This window comes from Siphateles boraxobius, unplaced genomic scaffold, assembly GCF_051911475.1.
Source record: "Siphateles boraxobius isolate OS27281-9 unplaced genomic scaffold, OSU_SipBor_1 7, whole genome shotgun sequence".
Lineage (NCBI taxonomy): Eukaryota > Metazoa > Chordata > Actinopteri > Cypriniformes > Leuciscidae > Siphateles > Siphateles boraxobius.
In genome coordinates, this window is record NW_027509197.1 from 6,476,542 (window position 1) to 6,504,359 (window position 27,818).

The 27,818-nt window shown below is 38.3% G+C and overlaps 1 protein-coding gene across 21 annotated transcripts in view; it reads right to left on the bottom strand.

The window, feature by feature from the left end:
* The window catches only part of mycbp2 (MYC binding protein 2), a 123,504-nt gene that overhangs the window by 41,226 nt on the left and 54,460 nt on the right, over nucleotides 1–27,818 (bottom strand). For all 21 annotated transcript variants that reach the window (XM_077215718.1, XM_077215712.1, XM_077215709.1 and 18 more), the window contains 27 exons: nucleotides 24,303–24,422; nucleotides 24,053–24,134; nucleotides 21,854–21,971; nucleotides 21,553–21,757; nucleotides 21,305–21,458; nucleotides 20,130–20,302; nucleotides 18,344–18,469; nucleotides 18,029–18,156; nucleotides 17,830–17,921; nucleotides 16,436–16,570; nucleotides 16,269–16,352; nucleotides 16,082–16,178; nucleotides 15,196–15,388; nucleotides 13,615–13,889; nucleotides 12,063–12,284; nucleotides 11,775–11,966; nucleotides 9,882–10,088; nucleotides 8,010–8,147; nucleotides 7,748–7,926; nucleotides 7,529–7,671; nucleotides 6,476–6,576; nucleotides 6,097–6,315; nucleotides 3,900–4,122; nucleotides 3,406–3,524; nucleotides 998–1,085; nucleotides 323–372; nucleotides 67–239 (listed from right to left, as the gene is read on the bottom strand). In XM_077215718.1, the coding sequence (XP_077071833.1) occupies nucleotides 67–239; nucleotides 323–372; nucleotides 998–1,085; nucleotides 3,406–3,524; nucleotides 3,900–4,122; nucleotides 6,097–6,315; nucleotides 6,476–6,576; nucleotides 7,529–7,671; nucleotides 7,748–7,926; nucleotides 8,010–8,147; nucleotides 9,882–10,088; nucleotides 11,775–11,966; nucleotides 12,063–12,284; nucleotides 13,615–13,889; nucleotides 15,196–15,388; nucleotides 16,082–16,178; nucleotides 16,269–16,352; nucleotides 16,436–16,570; nucleotides 17,830–17,921; nucleotides 18,029–18,156; nucleotides 18,344–18,469; nucleotides 20,130–20,302; nucleotides 21,305–21,458; nucleotides 21,553–21,757; nucleotides 21,854–21,971; nucleotides 24,053–24,134; nucleotides 24,303–24,422 (4,036 nt within the window). The remainder of the gene's footprint in view (nucleotides 1–66; nucleotides 240–322; nucleotides 373–997; nucleotides 1,086–3,405; nucleotides 3,525–3,899; nucleotides 4,123–6,096; nucleotides 6,316–6,475; nucleotides 6,577–7,528; nucleotides 7,672–7,747; nucleotides 7,927–8,009; nucleotides 8,148–9,881; nucleotides 10,089–11,774; nucleotides 11,967–12,062; nucleotides 12,285–13,614; nucleotides 13,890–15,195; nucleotides 15,389–16,081; nucleotides 16,179–16,268; nucleotides 16,353–16,435; nucleotides 16,571–17,829; nucleotides 17,922–18,028; nucleotides 18,157–18,343; nucleotides 18,470–20,129; nucleotides 20,303–21,304; nucleotides 21,459–21,552; nucleotides 21,758–21,853; nucleotides 21,972–24,052; nucleotides 24,135–24,302; nucleotides 24,423–27,818) is intronic.

The window sequence follows — 27,818 nt, forward strand, 5'->3', positions numbered from 1 at the left end:
TGAGGGCCTCAAGCTATCAAAAGACCCATAAAGAATAAAGGGAGCTGTAAAATGTTTGATACAGACCTGGCGAGCCGCCCACCGCTGGAGTTCTGCATGCAGGTAATGAAGTCCTCTAGAAAGGAGTGTTCGTTAGTCTGCAAATGCAGTGGCAGGTTCCCCTCCAGTGCCTCTAGGATGGTGGGAGAGTGAGTGAGGGCCAGTCCCTTTCCCAGGAGCCCTGAGTGGGATTTACACACCTGCTCAACACAAACACACGATCAGAGCACATTCTGATGATGTGCAGCACTCACACACAATAACACTATTTCTAATTTAGTACCTGGAGTGAGGCTTCCTCTAAAATCTCCAAATCTTCCTCTAGTTCATTCCCTGTAGGATGGTAAGTAATCAATACAATCAGACAAAAAAGACAAAGGAAGTTCTTATGATTTTATCAGTGCCACCAATACAAGTAATGGTGTTGGGGAGATACTAACTTAAAGTAAAAGCAGCTCAAATGTTTCAATCAGTGCAGCTTTTCCAGTAACAAGATACTTTTTAAGACTTTTATAACAACCATCAATATGACAAAACAAAAAATTGCTGTTTAAATGTCAAATTGTATTATGCCTTATACAGAAAGGGCAGGTAATAATCAAACACACACTGTAGCTTTAAAAATGTGGTTTAATTCTGATGAAGCAGTTCATTCAGAAGGTTCACATAAATTAACTAATTAAAAAAAAAGTTCTTTAAGCTAAATATTTAGTTAAATTACAATTATTATTATCAATGTTGAAAACAATTGTGGAAACCACTTTTTTCAGGATTCTTTGATGAATAGAAAGTTCAAAATTTGGATTGGTAGTGTATGTTTTCAAAATGTATTTAAAATGATATTGCCTTTTAAGTATCACCCACTGTAGTTTGCAACTTCAGATTATGCTTTAACTGCATGGCACATTCCAGTTTTTATGCATCTTCTCCAACACCGGCAAGCAGCAGTCATACTTACCTATTGGTAGGGCAAGATCCTTTTTCATGAGTGCAGCTGCACACATGCTCCCTAGATAGGCCAATTCCTTCTCCAGCTGAATAATTCCCTGAAACCACACCAACATGACAAATATCTCAAATACATGTGAGATATGAATCACTAGTCCTTTCTCTGGTCCAAAGCAATGCACGACTGAGATACTAGCAGTGGTGGACCTAAAATTATTTTTACTTAGGATATCCAAGCTGAAATGGTTCTCACCCACAGTTTAATAAACATGCTTCTATGGCTGGGTATAGACACAAATTTCATGATTCGATTTGATTTCCATTCACAAGCTTGCGATTCAATTCAATGCTGATTCCGATTCATTTGGATAAATATATCAGGTACAATACTAATACTGAAATAATACTGTAAACTATAGAGGGAACCTTGTCAGTTGCACACATTACTATAATATTAATCTTTTAAATTAACAACTGATGGTGTATACAAACATTTAATTTACTCAAAGCAGTTTTCAGGGGTGATAGCAGAAAAAAATCCTGAGCCTGAACTTTTTTCCCTGGGACAGATGCATAAGGGCGAGTTTATCCTCCGCTAATTTCTGACACAAAGTGATGAGCGATTGTTCTTCTAATCTTCTTATATTGTTGTCATATATTTTTGTCATTATTTTTTGAGAATGCAAGGCACACACAAACACATGCCTATCTTCATAATTCTTGACTTCTAAAGTTTTTTGAATTCGACCCAAATCCTAAATTTCACTTGCACTGCACTGCAATGTATTTTTTTCATGATTAATATTGCATTGCAAAATAATGTGTGGCTGGTCAACTAGTCTAAAATTAAGAAACTCCTAGAAAACAGTAAAAAAACATTTGTACATTTAAGATAGTTCTACTTAATTTGTTATTCCAATATCCAAATATGAAAAATATGAAATATGACGCGCGAATGGATTCAAAGTGGTCAAGCGTATAACTAGACGCGGTAGGCGCGAATTTGACGCGCTATTCGCGTCCGGTGTGAACGCAGCATGAGAGAGAGAGAGAGCGCAGCACTGATACAATGGTTTCTTATCCACAAGTAACGCGCTAGTTTTCATACAAAATTATTATGTAACATAATTAGGTACTTTAGTTATTATAACACAATAACGTAACACATGCAGGCTACGTTTCTCAACACTGAGAATGAATAAATAAACGCCTGTTTGCAGACTCGCGCTTATCAGTAAATTAATCCACAAATCACAGCGCTTTCATAATCAGTAAGCCATAGCGATTTTAATTTTATTTAGATTTATTGTCGAATTGATAGATTGGTCAAATTCCGCTTCTTTTGCTGTTGCTTTTTTCTTTTTCTTACGCAGACACGTCTGTACGCCGGAAATCCGGCGTGGCGCCGGAGCGCTATCAGGCCTGAGTTTTTATAATAATAATGTTATAATAATAACTCTTAATGAAAATGTTTCTACTCCAATACGTTTTATGAAATATAAACAATTAAGTGGTGGATGTCATAAAAGCATATTTATTCAAATATGCAATAAATATTGAAGAATGGGGTAAGAAAAAATATAATGAATATATTATTAAATTCATTATATTTAATAATCAAATAATCATTTGAATATGTAATGTAAATAATCATTTTTATTGTTCATTTTTCTAGCTTACCATCAAGCTATGGTCATTTAATGGCTTTCCTGGGGTAAACGTAATGTTATGTGTCATATTTTTTACCAAGCTTATTTACTGACGTCTTTCTGCCTTTAAAACTGTGACATGATACATTTCAGTAAGTTGTATCTTTCAACATACCTGCTGATGTTCATCACTGTTTTTTTTTTGCAAGTATTTTATTATTTTAACAAGAAATAAAGATGAAGAGTTGATCAGTTCATGTGCACTCAGCACTGTCGCTTCGCTTGAACTGAGGCACGACAGCGATCTGTCACGCTACGTGACATAGCGCTAAAACTGTATGCATTGCTTGAATTTCAAATTAAAATGCAAGGAATATCAAAACTCAGACTTTGTTCCATATCAAAAGTAACAGAGCACTAAGCTTATTGTGATTTTTGCAATGGGAGACATGCTGCAAATAATGTTTAGTCAAGTTTTCAAGAGAAAACAGCATAGACGATTCATGGGATTTAAGTATTGATATTGGTTAATCAAAATGAGAACCAATTGAAATTGAGAAATCAATATGTTCAACCCAGCCCTACATGCTTGTTTGAACAGCAGAGCTGTTCATGTTCTAAATATTGCTATAAATGTTGACATGCAAATTATTATGTGTGCACAGACAATTGTTTTAAAAGTGAGATAAAATGGGCTCCTCCAACATTTCATGCATTGTGCTCAGGTTTAAGACACATCCATATTGTATGGCAAGGAGAAATTTCATACCTCATCAACACCAGGGTTAAACTCATAACCGACAGCTACACATTTGAATCCGTAGAAACAGGCTTTCTCATCTTTCACGTAATCTGATGCCGTTTCCAAGGAGAAGTGGGCTTCGTTACCTTACATTAGGGAATGGAAATGGGTTAATGACTGAGCCAGTGTAGCATAACTCATTTTGAATAATAATAAAATGGCAGCTGCCCATATAATCACAGTCCTCATAAAGATAATATTCTGTAAACAACCGCACAATCTTCCTGTTTAGATGTGGTGTTTATAAACCCTCCGTGGGACCGCACCGTATATAAAAGATTTATGTTGACAGCGTAAAAACTCCCACTCAAGGGCCTGGAAGTGGTGTTAAGTTAACATCTCAATAAACATCTTTTTAATCACTAAAGATCAACAACAATTACTGTCAACAGCATCTTAATCAGCATGAAGGTATAAAGTAAACATTTCTAAAGCTTGGTGGACAGGGACATCACCGTTACCTGGCAGCACCAAGACCGAGGTGGGCCAGCCATTGGAGCCAGAGAACTTCTTGAGCTCGGTCCAGGTGTTGATAGTCTCGTGAGCCAGAGCTTTGGAGCCGAGCCCAGAAAAGTGCATCGATCGGCTGGGGATCAGAAGACGGAGGACATCTTCTGGCTGCGCCGTGCCACACTGAGGATCAAACTCGACGGTTATCCAGCGAACGCAGTCTGGGAAGGAAACCTGAAATCCAGAGCATGGAAATGTGATTAAGCACTCTTTTGAAGGAACACTAATCATACTGCATCTCAATTTGTAACAAGAAAAATATATTTTTTTTCAAGACCAGCTCTGAACAAACATTTGTTGGCCCTATGCCTTCAAAGGACGATATATTGAGAGTTCTAACTAGCTAACAAAAAAAAAAAAGAAATTCTGTAGAGAATCACCTTTAAGTCAAGTGCAATGCAAAAACACAAATCCAATACAATTTGTATTCTATTGTTAAGCACCATTTAAACAACATTCCGCTGACTAAAGTGCTCTACATTTTAAGAACCACATACAAGGACAACCATAACCATAAAAAACATCATAAAACCACAGATAACAACATAAATAAACCCCACAGATGGAATACACAACCAATTATGATCACCCTGCCGTATCAAACGCTACGGCGAAGAGATATTCTTAAACTTGGTGCAAATCTGAGGTAAAAAGGTAAATCATTTCAAAGTTTAGGAGCTGCCATTGACCAAAACCCAAACTCTATAACGAAATGGTAGCCAATGTAAGGAATCCAAGACAAGAGTACTATAGTTTCTCTTACAAGTACCTGTTAACTCTTTCCCCAACCGTATTTTTGAAAAAAGTTTCCAGCAACCTCGGGCATTTTTTATAATTTTCACAAAAGTTTCATGGCTCCCAGGATATTTTGTTGTATGAATATCTGAACATGCAATATATCAAAAGAAAGAACAGGCCCTCATCTTTTAAACAAAAAACTAGTTCTATTCTAGCTTCATGCATTCTTTTTCTGATCAACATTTGAATGTGGGTAAGTATCATTAAAAAAAGCAACATTCTGAGCTGAGAAAATGACTAAGTCTGGATCAGATTCACAACGATGAACAGTAGTACAACTGTAGATCGAGTCCATCCAAACCATAGTGCCCCCATCTAACAGTGAAAACCGGAAAATGTTGTCAATGGCGGGGAAAGAGTTAAGAGCCTCGCAGCAGCATTTTGTATCAATTGTACATTTGTACGTGGTTTAGTAATGATTTGTTAATACCCACCTATAGCGAGTTACAATAGTCTAATCTTGTGAAAACAAAAGCAAGACTTCTTCCAAATCACATGTGGACAAAAATGGTTTTACCTTCGTTATTAATCGCAAGTGATAAAGCATGATTTAACCACAGAATAAATCTGCTTTTCAAAGATCGCTGTCAAAGAATGGCCCCAGATTTGAACTACTGGCTTGTAAAAAGGGTTGCTAAGCTGCCCAGATCAGAAAAATCATTTCCTCCTTGCTTAGTGTTATGCTTCTGCAAACCAGGCAAGTCTAAAATCCCACCTCAATAGCAGCTCATTGCAGGAAACAATTATTTGTTTAATTACACAAGTACATAGTAGTTAGAAACCTAATGTGTGAGTGAAATTTTACTATTACTAATATCTTATCTTATTTCATTATAAAAATTATGCATTTCAGATAAATAATAATAGAATAAACCATAATTTTATTTTACAATACAACAGTAAAACTAAATAATAATAATAATAATAATAATAGCAATAAGAATAATAATATTTATGGATGTCTTAATATCTTAATTTTCAAACATCAAACCATTGAAGGGCGAAGGGAATTTTGGTGGAAAACCTCATTACACGTTTGGGACAGTGGTTGGCACATGTTGCGTTCCCAAATGCACATTATTAACGACTCAAACTCAAAGCCCATGCAAAGATGAGTTTGTGTAAAGCAGCATTTACTGAGCTGCTCTGAGACACTGAAATAAAAACTGATCATGAGCTGCTCGAGTGTAAATGGACACATACCCTGCTTCAATCCAAAACATACAGTGCATTTATTTCTTTAATTAAATTGAGTTCAGGATAGTTTTCAGGATAATGCTAGGTAGTTGCTAGATATATTTGACATCCCTCATTTTGCTGAACATCGGGAAATGATCACTAATGTTGTACCTTGTACTGGGTGACACCAGCCTGCTTGTAGGGGTGATCGCTCTCTATGACAGCATAATGATTAGAGGTGGTGCAAGCTGATAGGCCCTGCTCCGGCTGGTTCCCAGTGGTGCTGTCTGTGGATTGGTTAGGATTGAAGGCAGGCGGTGCATATTTCTGGTTGAGGGCAGAAACAGCCGGAAGAAGTTCCTGAACCAAACCAAACACCTCCACTGCAGCCTAATAGAAAATTGTGAAATTTAAAACAGTTAGGCGAAGGTATCAAGAGAAAAGTAAACAAGAAAGCTAACAATAGACGAGAGGAGACTGGCTAGAGGAGACTGATCATTGTCACATCAAGACCCACGGTTGTCAATTCCACGAAGAAAAACTCCCTTACCTTAGGAACAGATGCAGCCACAGGACCGATGTATGCCAAAATAAGTGGAAGCAACATTGAAAAGAGACTGCAGGAACTCAGGAGTTCAGGAATGTCTTCAACTGTAGAGACATCAGTAACATCATTTACAAAGAGACTACTAGTAAATAACTAATGATACTGATCTATAAGGGTATATATATATATATATATATATATATATATATATATATATATATATATACACACACACGTATATAGCCTAAAAATACCTGTTTATGACAATTAAGCACCCCAATTCTCATTCCATAATGCAGTTTACTTTTGTTTTTTAATTCCCATTATTCTTAATGATGAATCGCATGAGATTTGCGTTACTGTACTGAACTTTACCATGATCAACAGAGACTTTTCAAATAAAATAATGTTTCATCATGGTTATGAGAACGAGATCTTTTTTTGCATTAGGGCAATGATAGGTCAAGTCAAGTCACCTTTAATTATATAGCGCTTTTCACAATACATACTGTTTCAAAGCAACTTTACAGTGATAAAAGGAAAATAATGCTACAAAGTTTGTTTCTAGAAGAAAATAGCATCACAGTCCAGCTTAAGTAAGTTCTGTAATGGTTAATTTTTGTTGTAAAAAACTTCATTTATAAATTTAGTTCATATAGCCGCTCTGGAGAAAACCGTGATGTCATCGTCAAGCTCAGTGCAGTTCTCATATAATGGTGTCAATTCAGGCAGATCAATAATATTGTTGAATATTAAATTAAATGTCCCCAACTAAGCAAACCAAAAGCCAAAGGCGACAGTGGCAAGGAACCAAAACTCCATCAGGAGACCCAGGCTCATTAAGGGGGCCAGTTCTCCTCTGGCCAACGAACAAACAGTGTATGATGTGTGTATTATAATGCAAAATATTCATATGTTATGCAATATATAATTTGTTATTTCTATCATACTAAAATGATCTCATCAAATAGTGTGAGGGTGGGCTGGGACTATGTTTTTGTGCAACAAATGGCAGACGGGAATGTATTTGGGGAAACCTAAGAAAACTACCCTCACCGTCCACAGCAAAGGCCCTGTGGAGCAGGTCTTTGGCCGCCCGCACCACCACGCTGACTACAGAAAGAGCACGGCTGCAGTTCTTGTCCTCTTCATTGGCTTTGCTTAACAGCTGTGATTGCAGGTCACCATCATATTCACTCCTGTAGCAAACAATCACCGTCATCAAGATGTCGCATCCTTTAGAAATAAGAAGATAAAAGAATATACAGGACGGACCTATAGTAGAGAATCTGAGGGATCTGGCCTCTGGTCTGGTTGGTGCCATTGCTGCTCAGGCTGCAGGTGCTGAAGGTGAACGCGACTCCATCAGAGCACTGTACGGTTGTTATGCCTCCATCCCCATTGGCTGTGCGACTGCCATAGTTGCGCAGGCGGACAGCATATTTCACACTCTCCTGCAAGAGCAAAAGGGTGGAAGTGAGTTTGTGCCGAAGTGAAGTTTATTCTTTGCGTGATTCATGAGTAAAATTCGCAGCACCTTCAGAGGAACAGCTTTGTCCAGACGGATCTCAGCGATGTCACTGGGGGAGTCGTCAGTGCTGTAAGTGCCTTTGACCAGTTCTAGAGACGTCCATCTGTGGGAGTGGGCGGAATCTCCAGGGTGCTCCGTCTGAGCCTGATAAAACAGGACAGATGGACAGAACAGGAACACAGAGGAAAACAACAGGGTAAGACATTGGGAGAACTCATTCACACGCTCGAACTTAAAAGATTCTTCAAAAATCCACCTTTTATGTTCCACATAAAAAATAACAGCATACAAGAATGGAACATGATGATGACATTTAATAATGACATTAAATAAAGACATTTAAAAAAAAAATCATTTTTGTATATCATTACCCCATAATTTACTCACCTTCAAGTCATTCTATGTGTATATGACTTTCTTCTTACAGCCAAACAATTTGAATTATATTAAATAATATACTTGCTCTTCCCAGCTTTGTAATTAGGGCTGTTGAAATTAATTGTTTCTACAATGCATCGTGATGTGGACAATTCTGCATCGATGCCGCAAAAGACCGTAATTGATTATAGCCTCTGACGTCCTTCGTCGCATGCGTGCTTGTCTCGCTAGCGTAAAATGCCAGAGTGAGGTGAAATACAAAAGCGAGTAATAAAAAATAGTGCACCCATTATTTTAACATTTAAAGCAAGTGAGTGTGTATGAACATTACTGTAACTTAAGTATTTTTAGGTATATTTAGTAGCCTACAGCGTAGGCCCGACGCAGAAATATAAATCAGCCTTAAGACGTAGGCGTAAGCTTAGGTGAGAATAGACGCCTCTGGCAAAAACCACGCAACTCTCTTGTGAACACACGTACGGGCGCTGGATGGATGTGCTTTTTATGGCACAAGTCGGTCATTCAATGCCATTACAAAGCTAGGAAGAGCCAGAATATTATTTAATATAACGCTTGATTGTGTTCGCTGATAGAAGGTGGCTTGAGATTGTAAAGACTGAGATTGAGTAAATTATGGGACATTTAAAATTTTTGGGTGAACTGTTACTTTAAATGGCTAAAAAGATAGCTTTCGTGAGAGCCACGAAGAGATGAATAGAGGGGGTATATGTGTGACGTCACCGTCGGCCGGAGTGACTGCGCCCACTGAGTGGCAAAAAGACTGAGCGGCAGCGTTGGTTTTCAGAGTGAATGACGTGAAACGCATCTAAAACAGGAACGAGCTTTGCGATTGACTGTATTAAAAGATTTGACAAGAAATCTGAGGTATATTTTTACAGACTGCCAAAAGCTACAGAACAGAGAAGCAAATGGATCGCTGAACCCAGGCAGCGAAAGGTGAATTTGCGTCAATATGCTGAATTTTGGGGTAAAATAATACCATATTTATTGTATTGTTATATACTGTATTGACAACTCATCAATTAAATATTTACCATCGTATTCTCAGAATAATTGAATGCTTTTAAATAAACACTGAAAAAAAACTATACAAGTTTTAGAGCTGGACAATATGATGATATACATATAACATTGATATAAGCGATTTCCCGGATAAAGACCTACCTATGCTGTATTTATATAAAGCGTTCACAGACAAATTTGATTTATGTTTTTCCCCGGCGTCGAAATGAGGCTCATATAAATGTCAGGAAACACGATTCCTGGCTCCATGTCAATATCCATGGATCACTGGATCTTTAGTAAGTTGTGAGGAACACTATCTCAAGTCCAACCTTTAGTTTAACCTGATAAACGCTTGTTTTACTCGCCTATTCGCAGTTTCCCCATTTAAATCCAGTCACGCAGCAGCTCTTCTGCCACTCAGCCCGGCTGAGAAAGTGACATCAATGCATCCCCTCTATATAGAAAAGAACTTACATCATCAGCGAGCACCTCCAGCTCATACTCATGGATGCCTCCTCCCCCGTACACACAGAAACCCACCAGCACCACTCCTGGCTTGTCCACAGTGAAGCAGATGGCGTCGGGGGAGCCGTTCCCCGTGTTCCAGCTGCGTCCCTGGCTGGTCTTAGTGAAGCGGTTGGGGGTGGCCTTCACCGAGTGTAGGGAGTTCAGCCCGTCCACCTGCGCAACAACAGTCCACACGTTGAGATAAGGATTTACATTTAGTTTAGAGGCATTCTTACATTTTATATTTGCTTTGGAGTCACAACACATTAAATGGATAGTTCACCTGTAAATAAAAACGTGACATTTTGGGGTCAACTATCCTTAGAAGAAGAACTCTCACATGTTCTTCCAGCAGGTGGCAGTAGGCCAGATTAGACTAACTGAGAGAGGATGTTTTTGTTATTGAACGGGAGCCTCCATGACAACCAACACCTAAAACCCTGCTCTTCCTGTGCTATTGCAAACAACAGAGACTGGATGCCATTTTTGTTACTCTATTAGCCAACATATGATTTATATTCAACCTTTGGTAATGAACAGTGTTAAAGAGCAGCAAAGCACCTGTAACAGTCTCCATAACATACTCTAATCGAGCATGACATGCCAGTTACCATGGCAACGAGCCAATGGCCTTTTCCAAAGCCGTCGGAGAGAGACGGACTGCAGTAGACTGTTGTGGTCCTGTGGAGGACACACCTGTTCTCATGACTCAGCTTCCTACTACAACAATCCCGCATGAGCAGGCCAGATGGAACCTGTGCCCTTTTCATTTTTACGATGATTATGGGAAATAAACTACAGCATTCAATGCTTTTAAACATGGTGAAATGTTAAAACAGTTAAGCGTGTTAGACAGTTGGTGTAGCAGACTCTTATTGATCTGATTACAAAATATGTAATAAAAAAAGTACAGGTACTTCAGTTAATCTTCCATAAATTAAATTGAAAATGATTATACCATGATTATAACATGCCATTGTATTAATTTTACATTAACATTCTATATTTTCAAAAATTTGTAAAATTATATATGAAATTTAAATAAAAACTTAAATAGCCACTGTGTCTAGCGGTTTAAGTTACTGGCCACAATTATGAAATCGATACCACAGGGAAAAACTGCCATATAGATATTTTTAATACTATCTCATAATTTGGCAGTTGGTATATTAGGCTGCTGTCACTTTAAGACCTGATGCACAGACCCATTATACTGTTTTATCTGGCCATGTGAACACAATTTGGGTGTTGTTAACACAAAATCTGCAGGAATGAGTAAAATTATGCTCAATACGCGCAATCCCACGCCTAAATTCAAGCCCGTAACACAAACAATATTCATCAGGAGCAAATGAAACGAGTGAGTAAAGGTTTGTCAACTCGCTGTCGGAGAGAATAGAGAGCAAGCACGCGCAGCTGGTATTGTGTATCCTGCGGAAAATCTTCAGATATTCCAGTATTATATATATATATATATATATATATATATATATATTTCATATATAATATATATATATATATATAATGTATAAGGTAAAATTGTGTGTGCATATATGTACATATGTATGTATTTATCATATATATATATATATTTATTTATATATAAACTATTTGAAAGAAAGGGCATGGTACTGGGATCTTTTGAACTTTCAAAATAACAGACGTGTGAGCTTTCTATGGAGCTGTACGGATACAGATTCATGAACATGAAGATAACATTTTTCCTTCACCATCTAAATGCTATTTATGGCGAGGCGGTGGCTGCAATGCAATTAGAGCAGCGGGCGAATGCTCTGCGGACAAAGAGACGAAGAAAAGAGTGTGTGTATGTGAGAGAAGTAGGAGATCTGTCCTTCTAACCTCAGAGCCGAGAGCAGAGGCGGTGAGCTCACTGACAATACTGGCCAGCAGGCCACAGGTGTTGGACACCAGATGAGGAGAAAAGAGCTCAACCTCCTTCCTCAGACTCTTCCTCACAGGAAGCACCACAATGACCAGCATCTTCTCCAGAACCTCCCGGAAAGACGTCATGCCCATGAGATTCTCTTCCGTCTGATCAAAAAGAGAATTTTGTAACTGCTGAAGCAGATGAATATTAATGCAATGTTTTAAATGATTATGCATGTTTGATCAGAAGATGGTACTCACGTGGCTGAGTTTCTCCATGTGTGCCACCAGCAGGGGGAAGCGGTGAGCGAGGGCAGAGTCGTTCTCAGTGCTGACCTGCTTGACGAGGGAGCGCAGCAACACCTCCCCGTCGTACGCGATGGGCAAGATGGAGGTCAGCTTGACCGACGTGTTACACAGCGCTGACATCACCGCAGCCAGTAGACGGCTGCTCGACGTGCGGAAGTTCGCCTCTTGGATGTCCTGGAGGTCGACATGAAGGTCAATGTTATAAGTAGAGACTTGCTGCAGTTAACCAAACTAGATGTCTGATACTAATCCAGTAACAACTCTGTTCCTCAGAAATTAAAAAAAGAAAATAAGTGGAGGCTGTTGTTTTTTTTATCTTTCTGATTTAAGGGTGTCACTGGAGGTATTTTAGAGCTCAAATTCATCAGTCCTAAATCTGTCAAGCGGCTCATTTCCAGAAAGAGCTGGGAACTGAAAGTAGTTCAGATGAAAAAGCACACACACCAACACACACACACACACACACACACACACACACACACACACACACACACACACACACACACACACACACACACACGTGTGTGTATATGTATGGATGTGTGTGTATGCATGCATGTATGTATCTTTTAATTTTGGGGTGAATTGTGACCTAGATATGTTTTTTGTGAGTCACCTCTTTAACTGAGAGGCTTTTTGATATAAAAACATATAATGGAACTGCAAAACTTTACATTTCCCCGGATGTTTACACTTTCAGTCAAATTAACTAAACCACCCAATACACAAAAATATTATAAATGAATTATTAATATTAAAAACTAAAAAAAATATAACAATGAAGATGATACTAATAATAATGTAAAATCTAACAAATATATACAGTTTGTATTGCTTTCATTTCAAGTAGGCACATTTCCACCCAAATAGAGAAAAATTGAATTGAGTTTTTTGTATTCCACATTTTTCTTGATGTTGATTATCGTTAGATTTTCAATAGAGTAATAAAAATGACAGTAATATATTGTATTACAAAGCATAAATTAAATACAGCATTTCATGTTCTTTAACATGTTTTTTTTTCCTAAAATAGGGCAAAAGTTAATATATGCAAATCCTAATTTGTTATTTCTTCCTTTTGATGTTGTATGAAATTATGACCTGGAACTGTTCTTGACAGGTTTATTGAGATTCATCCATTTATGATGTATAGACTGGCCTAAATGAGCCGTTTGCTGATTTAAAGGGACAGTCCACCTAAAAATGAGAATTCTGGAATCATTTACTCACTTTCTTTCTGCTGCTAACCATAGAAGATATTGAAAAATATTTTAAAGAATGCTGATGCCCAGACAGTTTTGGAAAACTGACTTCCACTGTATTTTTTCCATACAGTGGAAGTCGCTGGAACCCGAAACTGATTAGTTACCAACATTCCACAAAATATCTTCTTTTGTGTTCCACAGTTGAAAGTCAGTCATACAGTTTTGGAACGACATGAGGGTCTATCCCTGTGGGTGGACAATCCCTTTAAGCACAACTTCAATCTAATGCTTGTGAATACCTGGTCCAGGCAGTTGAGCAGGTCGCAGAGGCAGGCCCACTGCAGGGCTGGTGTGGGGTAGAAGGAGTGAAAGCAGGCGGTGAAGGTGTTGTGGCACTCCTGCAGCACGGCCTCCAGCAGCGTGAGGGGCTGACTCAAATATCCCTGCGGGTCATTGTCCAGCTTGGTCAAGCAGTTATCCATCCCTTCTGACAGGATCTTCTTCAGGAGGCTTCGTGTCTTTCCTACACACTCTGCCAGCTTGCTGGACTCATCCACAACAGCTTTGGTACTGGCTAGATAAGAGACAAACAGGAAGTATAAGATACAATGTAGATGCGATGTTGTCTAAACAGCATGCTTTCAGTCAAAGGTACTCAAGACTAGTCCTGTCTTCCACTTCATTACATGTTCTTAAAGGAGTAGTGTGACATGAGACCCTGCCAATCAATATAGATTACATCTGTAACTCAAGGGAATTACACTTGTGACATGGATAGTACGACTCAGCAAGAAGTGACAGCACAGGTTCAGTGTATAACAATAAGAGCAGGTGACAAGGTCTACTAGTACAGTGTCAAGAGAGTCACAGTAGTGTTCAAAATCGATTTGAACAGGGATTAACGCCTTTTTTTCACCTAAGGAGCACGTGTGCTCTTAAAGGGATAATTCACCCAAAAATGTAAATTGTGTAATCATTTACTTACCGTCATATTGTTCCAAACCTGTATGAATTTTTTTCTTCTGTTGAACACAAAATAAGATATTTTAAAGAATGTCGTAACCAGACAGTTGATGGCACCCATTGACTTCCATAGTATTTTTTTCCTATTATGGGAATCAATGGGTGCCGTCAACTGTCTGGTTATCAACATATCTTTGTTTGTGTTCAACAGAATAAAGAAACTCATACAGGTTTGGAACAACTTAAGGGTGAGTAAGTACTGACAAAATTTTTTTTTTACATTTTGATGAAATTCATTTTTAGAATAAAATTTTCTTTAATAAAAACAAATGACATTTACAAGCAAAATGGATTAGTTTATTAGAAATGCAAAATGTACAATTAGTTTTTAAGTATCTCTGTTTCAATCTGTATTTAATAAATTTATTTATAAGCATACTTTAAAGCGTCTAAACTGTATATGTAGGTAAAACACATACTAGTAAAATCTATATATTAAATAATGTGTGTTATATAATGCTCTCTTTCCTTCCTGTGACAGGTCAGCTCAAACAGAAAAAACAACAGTTTACTTCAAATTAAATTCCAGCTATACAGTTTGTGTAACCATTACTAACAATAACCCAGAAAAAAAAAAACTTTAAGCATAATGCAGGACCTTAATTATAAACAAGCCCGAAATATGCCAATATAAAAATGTTGCTCATTCAAAAGAAAGACTCAAGTTTAATATTCACATAAGGCTCTATCGCGATTCCTGTTTTTCCATCCTCAAATATAAGACCTCTTAAAAAGATAATTAAGATGTTTGTTGTATAATTTATTGATAATTTGTCTGCCAATTTTCCATTGTTAGCTGACAGACAGTTAGTGGACCACCACTTTAAATCCTTTAAACAACAGAGGAGATATAATACCAGAAATGGGGAAGATCTCGCAGATGTAGACACGCAACAGTCGCAGGCAGCAGGTGCCCACAAACCGCAGGCGCTCCAAGTCCAGAAGAGTAGCTGTGAACTGGAAACCCTTCAGTCCCCTCAGTTCCTCCACCCCCAACACCAGCGTGGTCCAGCTCCAGTGCAGGATACTCAGCAGAGACTCAAAACAGTCCTAAAACAAGAACAAACACACACTTGGAAAAGTTGGAAATGAACCAAGGATTTGACCTTTAATTAACTTGGCTTGTTTGTTTGAATGTACCAAGTGGATAGACCACCAGGAAAAAAGCCCCAATAGTAAAGGGAATTCCTTAAAGAATAATAAGCAATAAAAATACACTAAAGTATAAACCATTCCAAATTGGCTGCTGTTCATCTGTTCAATGCCAATTTCTTATAAGACAGAAGCATATTTTATGAAAATACAAGCTAGTAATGCTAACATCTCCTTTTCAGGAAATTGCAGGTCAAACTGTTGAAGCTGAGCATGAGCATATTTATGGGTCAATGACAAACAAGGATTCCAGTGATGGTGGAAAAGAGATGTCTTTTTAAAGGGCAAACTCTCGGAGGTTTTTTTTTTTTACTTTCTGATTCATATGGGTCCTCTATGAAAATATTTCTAATTTTGCCTAAAAAGTGGCTTCCACCATTTTCAACTTAGCTTCAGTAACCTGTCAAGTGATGAAACCATAAAGTAAAAAGTAATCAATTATTTTACATATACAGCCTGTACTCTGTATGTAAATATGAATTACATTTAATGTATTTTTGAGGATAACATTAGCTCTGGTGGGGGAAAAAAACCATTTAAGCTTCAGATTATTGGCCCATAAGCAATTAGTATGTTTTTGCACACACATACCACAGACACGGTCCTGGCGAAAGAACGCTTGAGGATGTGAACAGGCTCACTGGTCTGCTGCTTTCCTTTGGATGTGTTACCATCATTAGAGGGCAACCTGGAAAATCAGAGCAAAATGGGTATGTGAATGAAATGATACACCTGATACATCAAAGTAACAGGCACAGAACTAAAATTTCTCATGTACCTGTACAGCAGCTGAGGTATTTGTCCAGCATTCACATCAGTACCGTTGTTTGATTTCTTTGAGCTCTTGAACTGAAACACCACACTGCAGGAGAGAGTTCATGATGATAATCCTTGCCTTCTAGTATTATAATGCTAAAAGAATCACAGTAATAAGTGTGTTCGTACCCATCATCGGTGGTGATGGTTGCCTGGCCATGGGAGCCGCAGTCACTGCTGGGTCCAGACACACGAGCCCACGCCACATACCACCAGCCCAACTGCAGCAGCACAGGCTCATCGAACATCATGGCGTACTTCTCCCTGCATATATAAAACAAACCATCACAAATAACCAGTATTTATGAGCCATTTTGCTAATTTTTTCTTGTAATTAACTGCTGTTTTTTTTTAAATATTTAGTCAATGTATCAAGACCTAACAAAGACATAGTTCATCACAAGTTGAAGTTGAAGGTACAGTAAGCGATTTCTGAGAAACACTGTTGATATTTGAAATGAACCCAAACAAACACACCCCTCTCCCTTCATTGCTCTGCACCCAAAATGCACGAACACGCAATGCAAGAGTGGATGTCTCTTTATCATAGCTGAACTGATGCAAAATTATGCTTTGCGAAAAGCATAAGCAAAGATGATGAAAAAAACAAGAAAGAACAAACTGAATATACAGTACACAAGAGTGTATACAAGCAAGAGTTGGTTTTTCATCGCCAGCAGCACAGCAGCTCCAGACAAACAATGACACTCAAAACAGTACTGATATTATAGCTAACAATATAACAACATCATATCTTGGTTCTGTGCAACACAGCAAAACCAATGTTACTCACTAATAGAGCAGATATAACACAACCTCCGCATCCGTTTTCAGGCCCTCCGGCTCTCTAATGTCTCTCCAGCGCTGGAAAGCTTTTCTAATATTATATCTAATACACTTCTTTTTCCAGTGATATTCCTCTGAGCATCTTTTGTAACATCTCTTAGCCAGACTTTCTTTCCCTCTTGCTCACTCTCTGACCTCCCAATCATGAGTGGACACGCCCTCTACTGCTGATTGGCTACAAGTGTTGATGCTCGGTCTGATCCACTTTCAACAGCGTTTCTCAGAAAATGCTTACTGCACCTTTAACTCATCATGATCAAAATATCATTTGTCTTCATTTTGAAAAGTACATCTACAGTATAATTGGAAATCTAGCCACTTTTTTGTGCAATGTTTAGCCTGAAAACTGTGCACGGTTTTAATTTAAATAAATCTGTAATAAAATAAAATATTAATTAGATGAAAATTTGGAAGTTTAGGTTATAAAATACTAAAAAGACAAGCTAAAACTGAAATATAAAAAAAAACAATAAAACTGACAAGCATTATTACTAAAATAAAATGTAAACAAAAATGAATATATATATATAATAGTATATAAATAATACTAAAATAACACTTATAAATAGCATTTAATTAGGGATAAACATAACTAGCATATATCCTGCTCTCTAGATACACTACTCAACCAGCATTCTTGAAACAATGAAGTGATATTGTTTTGAATATAGGCATACCGGGCAGCACAGTCATAGGCCAGAACATCTGTCTCGGCCAGTAGGTCTCCATCAGTTTCATGGTCTCCTCCATCTGGACCCAGCTCAAACAGCTGCAAACACAATCACAGCTTTCAATCACGAACCAAAAATCAGAAAACTCGTGAGAATGAAGTGGGCTGAGGGCCAAAACTAAGGAAACACTCAGATAGCACCTGACCTTGATCTTTGCAGTGTACTCCCCTCTGCCTCCAAAAAGACCCAAACCCCCTAACAAGATGTCAGCATCGGCGCAGAAGCGGATGGCTTCCACTGAGTGGGCAGAGTAACCCCAGCCTCCTCCATGGCCTAAAAAAACATTGTGCAAAAAACACAATCAATCAAATTTTTACCTTTAGTTATAATTGAAAAATTTAAGTAAATCGATTAAATCGCTCATGATTGACTACTGGCTGTTTTTCCACTCGAGCTGCTGTATGTGAATGCCCTTTAACAGTCTAAAATGTTATTTAGAAATGATCTTGGATGAACTCACTCTCAAAGCGGTTGACCACACTGTAGTCCTCTTTAGAGTAGACCTTCATCACAGCCTGAGTCTCTTCTTCAGCACTGGCCACTCCCATCTTCAGTTCCTGCATCGCAGCCAGTGTGTCCAGACAACCTGCACAGAACCAAAAAGAACAACTGACACACTACAACAACTACTACAAGTCTGGGCTGAGAGAGTTTTATTTTTTATTATTATTATTTTCCCCCCGGAGGTCCATTTATAATGTTAATAAATGCTTTTTCATCAAACATAATTCAGCCATAATTGCATTTAATCTGACCATTTTCCACCTCCTCTATTACCCTTATAATTAAATGGTTAGAAAGTTAAAGTTGAATTAGAGTCTGCTATTTTGCTTTCACAGGCAGCAGTTTACTGTTAGGTCTAATATAGCTTTAAACGGCTCAATTATTCAATAACAGATACCTTGTTTAAAAAAAAAGACCAACGCCAACACAGTGATGAGATCCAGAGAAATCATCTTAAAAGATGTAAAAAAAGGAACTTAAGCTGCTAATTTGTAATGCTTAAGAATCTGTGTGAAGGATCTGCAAAACAGTAGGTGCTACACAAATCCAGAAACAGCACAAGGTTTGACTGACTTTACCGCAATTTACCCTGTTGTTCTGTTCAGTATTAAAAATATAGCTTCTATCCTACTTCCTCTAAACTACCTCACCGTGGAAATAGGCGTAATTGGCATGTAGATGTAGTCATGTGATCACATGCTCAAATATATTCACCACTCTATAATGTGAACTGTAGAATAAGGTTTTTTTGCTGCTTAAGCGGCTTTAATACGTTATTTCTTAACTAGGAAAAAAGTTCTGAAAATTACAGTGTGTTTTCATAATAAAATGGTCTCTTATTTTCAAACAGACAAAGAAAATTTGATTTGTCAGACACAAAGCAAAAAGACTGCTACCCTTACTTAGACAATAGCAACGTTTCCATTACCCTTTAAATTGCGCAAATTGAAATTGCGGATTGAAAACATGCCTAATGGAAACACGCCAATTTCGCAAAAACTCCCATTTACCGTAAAAAAGTTTACACGTTCACATGAGGTGGTTTTTCAGGCAATTCGAAAAGAAATATTTCTCAAAACTGCAATGGAAACAGTTTTTGCGCATTTACAGGTCACCTGACGTAGATGACGCGGCATGTTTGGACAGAATGCAAGACAGAGTTCTTTATTAAATTCATAAAAGACAAAAGAATTACAGGAATACTGGATTCTAAACCTCAAAAGAAATGCATGCCACAATCAAGACCTCGAAGTAGATGTGAGGGAGAAACACCCAGAAACAACAGCCGCTCAAGTCTTTCCTTACCATTAATCCTTGGATAACACACATACGTTTCCTACGATTAATAATAATGGCCAGTGCAGTGGCTGATATATACGTAAACCCACCAACATCGGTCGCCATGATTTTTGGAATGACTTATCGCGAGAGAAAAAAAAAAGTTTTAGTCGCATAATAACGGTTAATGGAAATGCTGTCATTTCGCAATAGTTTTTTATCGACATTTAAAAAAATAATAATAATCGCAAAAGTTTTGCGCAAATCTGTAATGGAAACGTGCCAACTGTCAGTCAAAGAGCTTGACTGTGCATCAACTACACTCAATGAGAAACAGCTAGCAAGCGTTGAATGTTCTGCCATCGAGTGACTTCATTCCTGACAGGTTTTGAGATCCTGATAAGAGAGTGTTGTGAACTGCACATCAAACAGAGTAAATCTGAGGTAGAATGATGTTGTGGTACCAAGGATGTGCAGTGCTCCATGGGAACGGGTGGTGCTGGCGTGGGAGCCCGAGGGAAGAGCCAGTTCAGGACTCAGGATGCTGCAGAGGGCCTGGATGTCCGAAGCAGAGGGCACACGGGCGTCTGCTATCACAGCGTTATAGCAGCACATCTCACGTGTGGCAGGTAGGAACCTGAAAGAACAGTGAGACGGCTTAGTTGAGAAGATATAGTTGTTTAAATATTCCATAAAATATAATTTATTGTCAGTAGAACAGATGAAGACCACTGAAATCCTGAGAAATTGTGTAGAGTGTATTAATGTGGCATTATTATTAAAGGGATAGTTCACTCTAAAATGAAAATTAAATTATAATTTACTCATCCTGGTGTTGTACTTATGCTGTATGCCCTTTTTTCTTTTATGGACCACAAAAGGAGAATTTTTAAAAATGTCCCGCTCACGCTTGTCTATATAATGGCAGTGAATAGCGGCCAGCATCAAGCTTTTTAAAAAAGATGCTAAAGTATCACAGATTGATCCCATGCGACATGTCCCATATATTCCAAATGTTCTGGGGGTATACACTAGGGTTTGGTTAAAAACAAACCAAAGTTTAATGTATTGTTTAACAAAAATCCAGACCTTGGTCATTGCTGTGCACAGCTACGTGACTAGCGTGTTTGTGGGACTATTAGTGCCACAGTTCACTCCGTCTTACCCAGAAAAAGTTGTGAGAAATCAAGATTAACAAAATCGCGACATGAAATAAAATCCATGTACCTTCTTCTCTGAATTGAATATATCCGTTGCGTTCGACGTAAAAAACAGTTAAAACATTCACATCTGTTAACTGAAATACTTCCTGTCATCGAACAGAATTCTGGTCTGGAGATTTCTATGTGTTAAATTTCATGTCACATATTTATTAATCTTGATTAAACACGATTTTCACTGAATAATGCATTCAACTTCGGCTTGTTTTTCAACAAATCCCATCGTATATCCCAGAATACTTGGAATATACAGCATGTGTTGCATGGGATCATTCTATGATACTTTTGCGTAGTTTTAAAATGCTTGATGCTGGTCACATCAGCATGGCATTAGAACAACACCAGGATGAGTAAACAACTTAATTTTAGGGTGAACTATCCCTTTAAGTCAGCTGACTCCAGACAGCTATGAACCTCACCTCCAGATGACATCATAGACGGGGTCCAAACAGAGGCCGAAACCCTGGAGATCCTCTTGCTCTGAGTCATTGAAGGTGCGGCAGCTCCCGTCCAGTTTATTGATAAGTAGGCATCTGAAGGGAGGAGGCTCAGATACAGATGTTGGAACTAAACCTAGAGAGAGCAGAATGGGAGTCAATAAAGACTTTAACAGGAGAAAAAGCATAGGCCCTTAAACCACACAAGTGAATCAAGCAAGAGAACATACCAATGATGTGTTTGCTAGCGAATATCTCGGAGGTGGCCAGGACGTGGGAGTTGATTAGCGCCTCGTCGATTCTAAGGAAGGTTTGATCACCGCTGGCCCCAATCCATGTTGCCTTTCGGCCGTACTTGGCACCAATATTGGGCATTGGAGAGGGCTTGGCGTTCCAGTAGGGCATGTCTAGGATGGGTCGCCCTAACTGTCCTTTCTGTTGAGACAACACAAGATATATATCTTCAGGATCTTAACCAACATAAAATCAGGCCAATATAAAAAGACTTAATTACTGAAACTGCTAACTTACTGAGAAACTCCCAAAGGTGAAGACCTGTCCATCCATGAGAAGCACAGCAGTGTGGTTACTGCCTGCTGTCACCTGAGTACTGGGGCCAGGCAGAGCTTGCACCAAAGTGGGAGAACCTCTGTGTGTGTGGATCAAATCAAAGGAGCCATGAGTTGAGCTATTTTGTTTGCAATCATTTAAAATAGATAAATAAAATAATTGAGAAATTAAAACTTTTTTAAAATAAATCATTAAAATAATTAAATATTTTAAATAAAATAAATAATAAATAAAATAAAAATAAGTAAATATTTTTTATTAAAAATGTAATTAAATAAAAAATATTTAAAATAATACATATTAAATTAAATAAGTACCAAAAATAAAGAAAAATGTTATATATATAAATAAAGGTCCTTCTCAAAAAATTAGCATATTGTGATAAAGTTAATTATTTTCCATAATGTAATGATAAAAAATTAAACTTTCATACATTTTAGATTCATTGCACACCAACTGAAATATGTCAGGTCTTTTATTGTTTTAATACTGATGATTTTGGCATACAGCTCATGAAAACCGAAAATTCCTCTCAAAAAATTAGCATATTTCATCCGACCAATAAAAGAAGTGTTTTAATACAAAAAAAGTCAACCTTCAAATAATTATGTTCAGTTATGCACTCAATACTTGGTCGGGAACCTTTTGCAGAAATTACTGCTTCAATGCGGCGTGGCATGGAGGCAATCAGCCTGTGGCACTGCTGAGGTGTTATGGAGGCCCAGGATGCTTTGAAAGCGGCCTTAAGCTCATCCAGAGTGTTGGGTCTTGCGTCTCTCAACTTTCTCTTCACAATATAACACAGATTCTCTATGGGGTTCAGGTCAGGAGTGTTGGCAGGCCAATTGAGCACAGTAATACCATGGTCAGTAAACCATTTACCAGTGGTTTTGGCACTGTGAGCAGGTGCCAGGTCGTGCTGAAAAATGAAATCTTCATCTCCATAAAGCTTTTCAGCAGATGGAAGCATGAAGTGCTCCAAAATCTCCTGATAGCTAGCTGCATTGACCCTGCCCTTGATAAAACACAGTGGACCAACACCAGCAGCTGACATGGCACCCCAGACCATCACTGACTGTGGGTACTTGACACTGGACTTCAGGCATTTTGGCATTTCCTTCTCCCCAGTCTTCCTCCAGACTCTGGCACCTTGATTTCCGAATGACATGCAAAATTTGCTTTCATCCGAAAAAAGTACTTTGGACCACTGAGCAACAGTCCAGTGCTGCTTCTCTGTAGCCCAGATCAGGCGCTTCTGCCGCTGTTTCTGGTTCAAAAGTGGCTTGACCTGGGGAATGCGGCACCTGTAGCCCATTTCCTGCACACGCCTGTGCACGGTGGCTCTGGATGTTTCTACTCCAGACTCAGTCCACTGCTTCCGCAGGTCCCCCAAGGTCTGGAATCGGTCCTTCTCCACAATCTTCCTCAGGGTCCGGTCACCTCTTCTCGTTGTGCAGCGTTTTTTGCCACACTTTTTCCTTCCCACAGACTTCCCACTGAGGTGCCTTGATACAGCACTCTGGGAACAGCCTATTTGTTCAGAAATTTCTTTCTGTGTCTTACCCTCTTGCTTGAGGGTGTCAATGATGGCCTTCTGGACAGCAGTCAGGTCGGCAGTCTTACCCAAAGATTGCCTCAGGAATCTTGTGCAGGTGTTTAGAGTTAATTAGTTGATTCACATGATTAGGTTAATAGCTCGTTTAGAGAACCTTTTCATGATATGCTAATTTTTTGAGATGGGAATTTTGGGTTTTCATGAGCTGTATTCCAAAATCATCAGTATTAAAACAATAAAAGACCTGAAATATTTCAATTGGTGTGCAATGAATCTAAAATATATGAAAGTTTAATTTTTATCATTACATTATGGAAAATAATGAACTTTATCACAATATGCTAATTTTCTGAGAAGGACCTGTATATATAGAAAAAAATATTTTTTGTATTTATTGAATTTGTTAATTTATGTATATAAAATATAGCTATATAAATTTTTTTTAAAAATTGTTTATTGTAAGTCCTTTTATGGAGTTTTTTATGGAGTTTTCAGGATGGCTTATTTTCTGATTTTACTTATTTATTTTCAAATTCTATTTTGGGAGAATGACAGTCATGGCCCTTGCAGACGTGACAACTGCATTCCCTTGAAAACCTCATTACCTAGAATTAACATCTCCATGTCCAAGTTGTCCATGTTGTCCGTAACCGAAGGTGTAAACATCTCCATTCTCCATTAATACCACTGAAGAAAAAAAAAAATCAGGTTTACCATTACAAATGGTTATAGTCCCCAATTCATATTCACCATATCATAAAATAAGAACATCAAATATTGATCCAAAATAATGATGGGGAACATAAACAATGGCTTCCTTTGACATCATCAAGGTCAGAAGAGATGTTCACTCACCGGAGTGGTGGAAACCGCAGCTGACCTGCACTGCTCGCAGCTCACAGTCGAAGCGTACGGACCCGGGAGGATATGTAGTGATCTTACTGGCATCTTTGTCCCCACGTTCACTGCTGCCATCTGTAACACAGAACAGATCTTGAGGTAAAGGGCAGACAAGGACAGCAAGAGACGAGATGGATGTCTTAAGGCAGCAGGTGAAGCCGGGGGCGGTTAACGACCTGGGAAGAGAAATGATCTGGTGCCTCAGAGGAAAGAAGAAAAACAGAGAAGTAGTGAAATATTGGCATGCGTGGATACTGAAGGAACAGAATAAACGCGAGGAGATAAAGTGAGCAGGAAGTTGTGATTGTACGCATCCTTAAAAACTCTCTCTGGGGTTGATAAAATAGATTTGGCATTGATTTGTGGCACAAACCCAAAGAAGAAACAAGAAAAGTGGGCTCCCTTTACTCCAGACTGATTGAGATAGTGTAGATCAGCTGCTTCTGTATCGATTCTGTGCACAGCAAAGGACCACGCTTAATTTGAATACAAGAATGGTGCTTAAAACGTAGTGTAAATGTCCTGAAATGAATGAATATAATATAGCATAGGCTACAACAAGTTCTGGCCCGCAGAGCAACATAACTGGGGTTGTCTGATATCAGGAGAATTCATCCCCCAATCAGAGCTTCACACTTACAGTGAAGAGTTTTAGAGTGAATAAGAGTAAATAAAGAGTGAAACAAAGCAATCATTTATAAAACTGATCAGGAATATTCCTCAGCATCCCAGATAGCTTAGAAGAACTTGATATTGCGACAGAAACTTTTGACTCTCTCTTTTCCAGCACTTTAGACACAGTTGATCCTTTGCGCTTAAAGAAGATTAAAGAAAATAGTCCAACGCCGTGGTACAACGAGCACACTCAGGCCCTTAAGAGAGCAGCCAGAAAAATGGAGCGCAACTGGAGAAAACAAAACTAGACGTTTTTCGATTTTCGTGGAGAGGGAGCATGATTGTGTACAGAGAGGCCTTAAAAACTGCTAGATCTGCTTATTTTTTGACTCTCTTAGAAGAAAAACACAACCCTAGGTATCTATTTGACACAGTGGCTAAATTAACAAGAAATAAAGCTTCTACTTATGAAGTTTCCAAAGAGCATAGCAGTAATGACTTTATAAACTTCCTTTTACAAGATTGATAATATTAGAGAGAACATTATAAATATGCAACCATCTACTACAGTATCCCACCAGGCAGTAGGGGTGTGAACCTACACTGGTCTCACGGTTCGGTTCGATTACGATTATCATGTCATCGATTCAGTTCAATTCGATATCGCGATGCATCGCGGTGCACTGCATCTGCAATTTAAATTTTTACTCCAAAAGTGATGTGTGTGCGCGCGCGCGGGCGTGTTCGCCTGTTCGGGAAGTCGCACTGACAGAAACAGTGACATTCCAGTTTAAGTTTCAAGGGAGTAAAGCCTGTTTATGCCATTTAGTAAATAAAACTGTGTCAAATCAATCTTGTTGTAAAGAAATGTTCATTTAAAAGCAGCGCTCATTCATCAGTGTATAATGTTACCATAGAGATGCGCGCATCAACCATCGCCGAGCCCGCTGTTGAAGGTAACGATCATCCATTTATAATCACGCATAACAACACAGAATAATTGTAATTTGACCATCGGGTTCGTATACTTAAATCAGCTCTATGTTTGCGTGACATGAGCGCGCACAGCGCGTGTCTTCTCCAGGTCGTGCTCACCAGGTTGTTCATTAGAGTCGAAATGAGACCAGAATAGATGTAGGCTTTTAAAGTATTCGGAGCATTTTTAATTACTCACACTCGCGTCTCGCCTCCTCTGCCATTGTATGCTACCGCGACAAAGCACACACTCGACAAATGAGGTCAGAAAAGCGTCAGTATAACCGGTTATGGTCTATTACTGAACCGATACCGAATCGTCCTCGTCTGCATCGTGATGCATCGTAGAAACGATTAATTTCGACACCCCTACCAGGCAGTGTATTGTAGTTTCCCGAGGACAAATTCCATTTATTCATTGCAATAGGAGAGGAAGAATTGTCTAAACTCGTTAAATCATCTAAATCAACAAAATGTATGTTAGACCCTATATCCCGACTAAACTATTGAAAGAAATGCTTCCAGATGTCAAAGATCCTCTTATTAATATCATTAATTCATCTTTGTCACTAGGATACGTACCGAAAACTTTTAAGCTGGCTATTATAAAAACATGCTACCCTTAGGAGATATCATTAGGAAGCATGGCATTAGTTTTCACTGTTATCTCTTCGCGCCCCAACGAAACTTGCCAATTCAAGAAATTAACGGAATGCATAGCTGATATAAAAATTTGGATGGCTAGTAATTTCCTATTACTTAATTCCTGAAAAAACAGAGTTTGTAATGATTGGACCAAAAACCTTCACGCGTACTAACCTAGAATACTGTCTAACAATTGATGGCTGCTCTGTTAAGTCCTCGTCATAGGAACCTGGGTGTGCTCTTTGATACCAATCTTTCATTTGAAAGCCACGTTTCTAGGATTTGTAAAACCACATTCTTCCATCTTAAAAATATATATAAATTACCTCATATGCTTTCAATAAAAAATGTGAAACAATTAATGAATGCGTTCATGACATCAAGGCTAGATTATTGTAATGTATTATGGGTGGTTGCCCTGCACGCTTAATAAACAAACTACAGCTGGTCCAAAACGCAGCGGCTGGAATTCTTATCAGAACCAGGAAGTACGACCATATTAGCCCGGTTCTGTCAAAACTGCATTGGCTCCCTATTAAACATCGTATAAATTGTAAAATATTGCTGATTACTTACAAAGCACTAAATTATTTGGCTCCCCAGTACTTGAGCGAGCTCTTAACGCATTAAAGTCCTTCACATCTATTGCGATCTCAAAACTCTTGCCAGTTGATAATACCTAGAATATCAAAATCGATTGCTGGCAGTAGATCCTTTTCCTATTTAGCACCTAAACTCTGGAACAGTCTTCCTACCATTGTCTAGGAAGCAGACACACTCTGTCAGTTTAAATCTAGACTAAAAATACATCTCTTTAACCTGGTATACACATAGAAAATTATGCATTCCTATTATTCAAATCAGTTAAATGATTATTAGGCTGATGATATATATACATTAACTAAATTAATAACTTAAAAAAAAATGAAACATCACTGATCTTACTTATAGGAACACACACAGTTTTTTTTAAAAATGGGGGTTATTATATATGGGCGTACATATATGTCTAAACCCTACATTTAGATAGGTGGAAAAACGCATTTTTGTCTCAGTGCATGCATTGTCTTAGTCTGGCAGCCTCGCCACTAGCTAATGAATGGAATCCTTTGTTGCCGGATAGCATGTCGTGAGTAAAAGTGATCCAAAAAAAACCTAAATTACTTCTTGAGTCCTGCGTATTTACAACGAGAACAAATAGCAATGCAGATTAAGACTAGGCGATTTCCTAGGCAG